Below are 9,229 nucleotides of genomic sequence, written 5' to 3'. Positions count from 1 at the left end.
TGAGGCACTTAATCTAGAACTCAACCAAAGTGTTATTGTTTGCTAGAGGAAAAGTCGGCTTGTACATTTTCTGTGATACCCACACCAGAACTTTATTCAGTTGTAAGATGCAACTTGAAGTAAAATTCGTTTGTACTGTTCTAGTAGAAGCCCTATTTGTGCTTTCCCTAAATATCTAACATTTATACATACTCTCCACATACAGACACTGTAATCGCTACCAGGAAGATTATCATCCAAAACCCGTCGTCACAAAAATGAAAAGAGCAACATAGCCTTCTCTCTTAATCTGCATGCAACTTATTGTAGTGCCTCTGCTAAAACATTACCCTAAACTAAATTATAATTTTGAAAAAGTCCATAGCAGGTACCAGGCAACACAAGCCTGCATCTCTCCACTCCAACTCACCCCCCCACCCCCCGTGGTGAAATTATCAACTACATTGCAGGATAGGTATTAATCTCATTTCACAATTAAGAAATTCAAAGTAAAAGATATAGGTCTCCTCAGCTGCAAATGAAACCAAAACTCATGACTAGACTCATAGCCACTACTTCTCATTCACTGCTGAAGAATTTAAGCAAATAAATAGGACAAACATTTTTTCTAACAAAACCACTTTTATTTTTATAATCATTTACTACTAAATACAGAACAAAACTTAAGTGTGGAGGCAGTCAGTATTCACTTGGTTTCAACTGGTCGTGTTAAAGGCTTGTGTCCTGTACAACCTTACCATTGTGCATAAAATGTTCACTGAAAAATAACCTAGGTACGAGTTCCCTTCACTACATTTTACATCAGTGACACTATTTTACAGCCCAAAACTTAATCCCTTTTGAAAAGTTAAGTATATTCGTATTCAGAGATTACAAGTGAGGAAACAGACTAATACTAGGTTTAACGAGGTGAAACTGCCAACATTTTACTTGTTTTGATTTACAAAAATGGCAGTCATTTGGTTCAACCATCACCTACTAAGAAAGTTTTTGTAGGTTTAAGTAAATGTCACTTCTGTTCAACAGTTTGAAAATGACTATTAGGGCCATTACTAGAACTTCATAACTATAGACAAAATTCCTTTGGATAAAATCTTTAAAAAGTTACTTACTATAAACTGTAAAAACAATGCTGCTTTCTATATGGCATTTCAATTTTAAAAGTTAAAAAAATTATCAGACTTGGATAAGAGCTATACTTCCAAGTCTCATTTCCCCCTTAAACCCAGCCACTCTACACTACTCATTTCATAAATGAATAAATATTTAGTATTGTACATTAGATACATACCATTGAATTGCTATACTATTCCAGCAAAGGCAAATATTTCACTGAAAATATAAATTTAGTAGATATAGGTGGGATCATTTATCCTAGTTACTTTACTCAACCCAATTCCTACACCCAAAATATGAGAAATTAATACTAAGAAATAGTTTTAGAAATTAAAGCAACTTTGATAATTCTGATGGTAACTAATCACTACAGTGATGGATTGTAAATATGTAGATTGTAGGGGAAAGGACTTGATTTGTAAAATGAATGAGGTAAATGTCATACATTCAACAGCTTGTAAATAAATACAAATACGGTTTTACAGGAACATGAACATAGGTTTAAGGGTTTTATTATCAAAGACTTGTAAAACAATTTCAGAAACTGTACATCAACATGGCACAGACTGTAGCCTACTTTTGTTTTTACTGCACAAAAGTGAAGCTGGAAACTCCTGTAACTAAGAAAACAGTTGCCTAAACTACTTTGCATTTAACATGGAATCACTGTGGGCATAAGATTACTACTGCAGTAACAGTAACACAAATTTATTGGTTTTATACAACTTGAGATCAAATAAAAATACATTATCAAGTACATTTGTCTCACTTTAAAAGCATATGATCAATTTAAAATGCACTACCCCCTTTTTCCAACATTGATATTAAAACAAATTAATAAAAGTGAAAAACTGAAAATTAGGACAAGAAATAAGTCTTTTACAGATGGACTCAGGATAGGCAGATAGCTTTCAATGATGTAGGTGTGAAATAAATTATTTCAGGGAAAAAAATTCCCAAACACCTTATGAAAAAGTATACAACTCTACTTCAAAATATGCTATTTACTCACTGCCAAAGACAGTTTCATTTCAAATTTTGTTTCTGTAATTAAAGCCTAAGCAGCCATCAAAAAAGGTTAGTGCATATATAACCTTTCAAAGTTAAACAAAAGCCACAAAATTTCAGCCACAAGGCTTAAAGGATTATCTATTTCAAATGCTTATTTCCAGATGTAACTATAAGAATGTTAACTTGTCATATCAACGAACAAGACCATAAGTAGATCCATCATGTTGAGGATTTTAATGACATTGAGGATATTCCTGTCACAATTAACATGCAATCAGTGCATTCCCTACATGGCTCTATTACGGCAATGAATCAAATTCTAGAAATACTATAAGTGAACTTACTTAATAAAGGAGATTATACAACATAAACAATCCATGCCTGCTGTAGATGCATGCAGCTTTTCACTTCTGCTATGAAGCAGCACCAGAATAGTCAAGCTGCTTGGTTACTCAATCAGATTTCACCACATCAAGAATTGGTTACCCACATAGTATTTTCTAAAAATGTTTGGATGTAAATAATATAAATATCAGGAGCGTTATAACCATTTATAGCTCAGAGCTGTATACATCTAAGGTTTGAGATGAACAAATACAGCATGAAGATATCACACAAAGGAATGACACTGATGCATGTATACAGGTGGATTCTCATGGAGGCCATATTCAGTCACTCATATCCATGTCTTCTTCATGATGATCATCACCATTCACTTTGGATTCTCTCAGGGGATCACCAGTTCCCTTTTCCACAGAACATTCTTTTGTTTTGGGGGAAACTGGTTCTGTTGGTTTCTTCTCCTCTTTTTTCTCTTTCTCGCTGTCATACCCCTGTTCCTCTTCATCATAATCCCGTGTAACCTGCTTTGCCAAGGAGAATAATAAAAGTAAACGTCTTCACAGAAAAATCACTTCTTATAAGTACTAGTACCACCTAAAATACCAAAATAAATTAGTATGTAAACATACTTTTACATCTTTATCACTCTCAGATTTTCTTTCCCGATCCTTTTCCTTATCTTTACTTTTCTTCTTCTTGCTTGTTGACCGTTCTCGTTCATCTCTGCCTCTTTCTTTGTCTTTATCTTTCTTCTTCTCCTTTTTATGCCTAGGATAACAGTAAAATGTTCTCAAAGAAAAAAAAGATGCTTTAAAGGATACGCTTGAGAATTTTAACCTGTAAGTATAGCAATAAGTTTTAACTTGTTTAGATGCTAAGCTTGACCCAGTTCACATGATATAAAGAGGGTACAGGGCCCTGGCCGGGTAGCTCAGTTGGTTAGACCATTGTCCTGATACACCACTAAGGTTGCAGGTTTGATCTCGTCAAGGCACAACAGGGGTGGGGAACCTTTTTTCTGCCAAGGGCTATTTGGATATTTATAACATCATTTCCTGGGCCATACAAAATCATCAACCTAAAAATTAGCCTGCTGTATTTGGTCAAACATTTAATTAACTCACCCCTAATGCCTTGGCAAGGCCAGACCAAAATTTAGCAGGACCCGCGGTCTGGACGTTTCCCACCCCTGGACATATAAGAAGCAACCAATAAATACATAAATAAATGGAATAACAAATTGATGTTTCTATCAAATTAATAAATAAAGACTAGCCCAGCCAGTGTGGCCCAGTGGTTGAGTGTCGAACTATGAACCAGGAGAGGTCAAGGTTTGATTCCTGGTCAGGGCATATGCCCGGGTTGCAGTCTCAATCCCCAGTGTGCAGTGTGCAGGAGACAGCCAATCAATGATTCTCTCACCATCACTGATGTTTATATATATCTCTCTCTCCCTTATCTGAAATCAATGAAAATATATTTAAAAAAATATATAGCAAATATCCATTTTCAAAACACTGGACACAAGCCATGCTCAATAATAGAAGAAAACTAATTTGGTTACAGGCATAAAATGCTCAATCCTCCACAGTGTTTATTAAAACAGCCTCAAATCGTAAGAGAAAAATAAAAGCACATTCATAAGCATTTTAATGGAAAAAAAAGTTCTGAAAATTAGAAAGAGTACACCTAAATCATTAGCATTCTTACCTCCTAGGGGACGGTGAGCGAGACAGTTTTCTTTTCGGAGACCTGGGCTTTTTAGGAGATCTTGTGCCACTCCTGCTTCGTCGACGTCGTCTCTCTCTAGGACCACAAATGTACAAACTAGACTTTAAAATACAGACACATCATAGCAGATATGTCTATGATGGAGCTCCATTAGGAACTCTGAGCATTTTCAAATACAGTTTTGAGCTGAAGAATCAAATGAGTAGTAATAAACCACAATTCTTTTTCAAACCATGTCCCTTTCCTTTAATGCTCTCAAGAAAACCCTCATTTCCAGCAATTCTTAAAAAATTACATTATCATAACATCAGATTTGTTAAACTTGAGGAAAGATTAACAATCAGTTTTTGATTCATATATCAGTGTCCAGAAGAGGTATAGGATCGTATGTTGCAGATACTAGTAAAATAAAAAAATTACTCTTAAATTCACTGGGTAAAATTTAGAGAACTAAAGTTAATGTTAACGTAGGATCAAATTGATTCCCTATACTCCAGCAAGCCATGTCCCCCAACACTGCTTTGAGCAATCATTGTTTAAGAAATATAGCCTTTTCTCTCTGTTTACAACAGGGTGCAGAAACTTTTTCTGCCTAGTGCCACTAGGATATTTGTAACATCATTCGTGGGCTATACAAAATTATCAACTTAAAGATTAGCCTGCTGTCCTGGCTGGTGTGGCTCACTCAGTTGGTTGAGCGTCAGCCATGCACCAAAAGGTTGCCAGTTTGATTGCTGGTTAGGGCACATGCACATGTTGCAAGCTAAAACCCCGGTGGGTGGTGGTGGTGGGGAGGTTTGGTTGCAGGAGGCAGCCAATCAATGTTCTGCTCTCACATAAATTTTCTCTCTCACTGCCCTTCCTCTCTCTTGGTGAGATGTCCCCCACCTGTGGTTTAAAATATGGCTTACAATTCTGCTGGTTACTATTCTCAAAAGCTATTAGGACTTGTGAGATTACAATTTAGGTACAAAATAAAAATAAAACCCCATTAATTTCAGTTGTCTAGCTTCCAAAAAAGCTTTAGGAAAAAAAACCCCCACAAAAAAAACACCAAAAACCAACCAAACAAAAAATTACCTTTACAACCCTGTGTGGCACCTCCCCCTACAGTCCTGGAAACATTACACACAACTCTTCATTCATCAAATATTATCAAGGTGATCCAATAATTAAGCAGTGTAAAGTGCTTATGAATAAGTATATTAAAATAAAGGAACAGGCAAAAACAACAACAAAAAGAAAAAATAAAAGGAAAAAAATAAAGAGCCACTAGTTAGCAAGGTAAGAAAAATAAATGCTGCACACCCGACCTTTCCCTAAGACCTAGTTTGTCATTTTCTTAAATACTTACACATGGTTTCATTTTCTGTTTTAAATAGTTGCCTCTCCGTATCTGCAGGTTTTACATCTATGGATGCCAGAGTGTTAACTGTATGCATTATTCTATGCCATTTAATAAAAGGTGTGCCCCCCAAATGTATACACATATTGTGAATAATTACAAAGGCAGTGTTTCTAAAATACATTTCATTTTCAAAATTGAGGTATCAGCAGTTAAACTGTGCATACATCTTTTGGGGGCACCCTGTATAAGGGACTTGAGCTTATTGGATTTTGGTTCCTGCAGGGGGTTCTAATGTAATTTACATTTTCTGAAAATATTCCTCACCCTGAGAAGAAACCCCATAATAAATTACCTTTAGGTATCACACCCCAACCATTAATCTACTTTTTGTCTTTATAGATTTATCTATTCTGGACACCTGTCAATGGAATCCTACAATTTATGGTTCTTTGTGACTCACTACTTTCATCTAAGTTGCCAAGGCTCATCCACCTGGTAACATTTATCAGTACTTTATTCCTTTTCATTGCTGGATAATTCATTGTATAGTTATACCATTTTGTTCACACATGTTAGTTAATGAACATCTGGGCTGACTTTTTGGTTATTATGAGTAATAACACTCCTATGAAAATTAGTGTACACAGTTTTGTGTGTAACATTTTCATTTCTTTTGGGTATATCCTTAGAAGTGAAAATACTGTGTCAAAACTCTTAATTTTTTTTTTAGGAATTACCGTTTTCCAAAGCAGTTGCACCATTTTATATTCATGCCAGCAACATACAGAGTCCCAGGTTCTCCACATACTTGCCAACACTTGTTACCATCTGTCTTTTTTAATAATAACCATCCTAGTGTCTGTTTTTTAAAATATATTTTATTGATTTTTTATAGCGAGGAAGGGAGAGGGATAGAAAATTAGAAACATCAATGAGAGAGGAACATTGATCAGCCACCTCTTGCACACCCCCTCCACTGGGGATATGCCCACAACCAAGGTACATGCCCTTGACTGGAATCGAACCCGGGACCCTTCAGTCCGCAGGCCGACACTTTATCCACTGAGCCAAACTGGTCAGGGCAGTGTCTGTGGTTTTGATTTGCATCTCCCTGATGACTAATGTATATCTTTTCATGTTTATCAGACTCTTGCATATATTCTTTGGAGAACTGTCAATTCAGATTCTTTGGCCATTTTTTAATTAGGTTGTCTTACTATAATTGAGTTGTAACAGTTCTTTGTATATTCTAGATACAAGTCCCTTTTTGAATATATAATCTGTTACTTTCTAGCACTCTGGGTTTTCTTTAAGTTCTTGACAGTATTCTTTGAAACAAATGTTTTTAATTTTGATGACCTCCAAAATTTACATTTATCTTTTGTTATTTATGCTTTTGATGTCATATCTAGAAAACCATTGCCAAATTCAAGGTCATGAAGATTTACTTCCATTTTAGGTTTTAAGTTTGGGTCATGCATCCATTTTGAATTAATTTTTGTATATAGAGTGACCCTCCTAAGCATTTAATAATCAATGTAAGAAAACAATCACTACAGCAAAATGTGTAAACTAGATTGGAAGAAAATGGAGTTACTAAGTATGACCAGCCCTTACTAATCCTATAATAAAATCCTAATATGCAAATCAACCAAACAGCAGAACAACCAGTCGCTATGAGGTGCACTGACCACAAGGGGGCAGACACTCAACGCAGGAGCTGTCCCAGACTGGGGGCAGCTCCTCCACTTATCTCTGCTTCAGTTTATCCACCCATAAGATGGAAGAAATGGTACTACTGCCTCAGAAGGATCATGATAAGTACTACTTTTTATAATCAGGGCAAAAAAATGTAACTGCCCATACAACAGCAAGATGCCTTTCACTTGTATGAAAAGTATGGTCACTGGTGCATGCAGCGTCCTGCATTGCGAGTCATGCCTAAACTGGCAATCGGACATCCCCTGAGGGCACAGGCCAGGTTTAGGGACCCTCCCCCAGCTGTGCATGAATTTCGGGCACTGGGCCTCTAGTTTCATAAATAACAATGTTTATATACCATTGCGAAAAACACATTCCTGTGGAGTAAAGTTAGCAACATTTAATTTTCACACTATAGCAGAATTACAAGTCTAAGAATGACACAAATTAGAACTTGACTACTTGCTATTATTTTATCAACAAAACCCTACATATGGGGGGAAAACTCTTGACTATTAACGTGGACATTTAAAGCATGACTTAATATGTAATAAAAACAAGTTTCATGTAATAATTCAAATCAGGATACAAAATGCATGTATCAAACTAGAAAATGACCTCTGTTGAACTCCATATTACGTCAAATTTACTCTACACAGGCATTCGCCAACCAGTGGTCCACAGACCACTGGTGGTACACATGGTCCAAAAGGTTGGCAACCGCTGCTCTACACTAAGCATGTCAAACTCACCACGAATTTGACATGCTTGCTCTTCACCATAAATAGTAAGTAAAAAGAAAAGAACTTTAGGTTATTTTTCACAAGTTGCCTCTAAAATGTTAACACTGAAGTATGTACAGAGGTGGGCAAAAGAAGTTTTACAGTTCATATGGAAAACAACACAATAAGTAATAATATGAGAATAAATTTTTCTGTACTCACAACTGTAAACCTAGTTTTGCCCACTCCTGTACGTACTAGAAAACACGCAATGCTCATAATCTATTGACATCCTTGCAAATAGTTTGAAGAAAAGCCAAGAATTTATAATGTCTTACCTGCTTGCACTTCTGGACCGTCTGGCTGTGCTATAACTTTTTGGTGGTGTTTTGGAACGTTTCTTTTCTTTGTCTTCTTTCTTTTTGTCTCTAATAAATGAACATAATTTATGAATGCATTAATAAGTTTCACCTAATTAAAAACTTATACAGTACATCAAATAAACACAAAAGCACAGTGAGATCTAATTCCATTCTTAAAATAAAATGAACATTATTCTGATACTAAATATAGAAATATAATTCGAATGGTATTACTTGTGATTAAAAATTTTTAAGAAAAAAATCCTACTTTTCTGGTATTCTACAGAAAAGTTCTCTCCAATAGAGAGCATGGATTATAGAGAGAAAATGATAAAGGATGTTGGCCAGTTTCTTGATTGACTGGTACAAACACCAATCCTATCTAATAAAAGAGAAACATGATAATTAGTGTATGTCTGCTACCCATCCCACTGGCTAATCAGCAAGATATGGAAATTAACTGCCAGCCAAGATGGCGGCCGGCAGTCATGCAGCTTGAAGCTAACATGAGGCTTGCTTGCCTCAGTGATGGAGGAAACCAATGTTCCCCGCCTGCCTTGCTGGGCTCTGAGCCTGCAGTTTGAAACATTGTTACAAATATAGAAGCTAAACAAAACCCCAGAAACCTGCTTTCAGCCCACAGGGATCTCAGAGCTGGAGTTGAAACAGTGTTTCGACTATAGAACACAAAAAAACCCAGATATCTGCTTTCAGCAACAGAGGCCTTAGAGCTGGAGCCAGAGCTAAAGCTGGCCCAGAATAAAAAAGAAAAAGAAAAAAAGGAACAGTTGGGAGCTTCAGTCACCCGCCAGCCTGAAAACAGCCCTCAGCCTCTCACCCAGCCTGGCCAAGCACCCCAGTGGGGACCCCCACCCTGCAGGGTGGGTGACCAGCTG

General features: G+C 36.4%; 1 protein-coding gene across 11 annotated transcripts in view; it reads right to left on the bottom strand.

Moving 5' to 3' along the window:
- Window positions 1-608: 608 nt before the first annotated feature.
- Window positions 609-9,229, bottom strand: part of SRSF11 (serine/arginine-rich splicing factor 11) — a 56,066-nt gene continuing 47,445 nt past the window's right edge. For 3 of the 11 annotated variants that reach the window (XM_006754434.2, XM_015569631.1, XM_015569628.1), the window contains exons 10-13: window positions 8,310-8,399; window positions 4,180-4,275; window positions 3,099-3,237; window positions 609-2,993 (exon numbers count right to left, since the gene is read on the bottom strand). In XM_006754434.2, coding sequence (XP_006754497.1) covers window positions 2,796-2,993; window positions 3,099-3,237; window positions 4,180-4,275; window positions 8,310-8,399 — 523 coding nt within the window. In that variant the 3' untranslated portion in view covers window positions 609-2,795. Of the gene's footprint in view, window positions 2,994-3,098; window positions 3,307-4,179; window positions 4,297-8,309; window positions 8,400-9,229 lie in introns of all 11 variants that reach the window. The other 8 variants (XM_015569593.1, XM_015569589.1, XM_006754435.2 and 5 more) reach the window with 6 other exon arrangements.

The sequence above is a fragment of the Myotis davidii genome, unplaced genomic scaffold (assembly GCF_000327345.1).
Source record: "Myotis davidii unplaced genomic scaffold, ASM32734v1 scaffold1193, whole genome shotgun sequence".
Lineage (NCBI taxonomy): Eukaryota > Metazoa > Chordata > Mammalia > Chiroptera > Vespertilionidae > Myotis > Myotis davidii.
The sequence above is the reverse complement of the archived record's forward strand: the minus strand, read 5'-3'. Positions and strand labels throughout refer to the sequence as shown.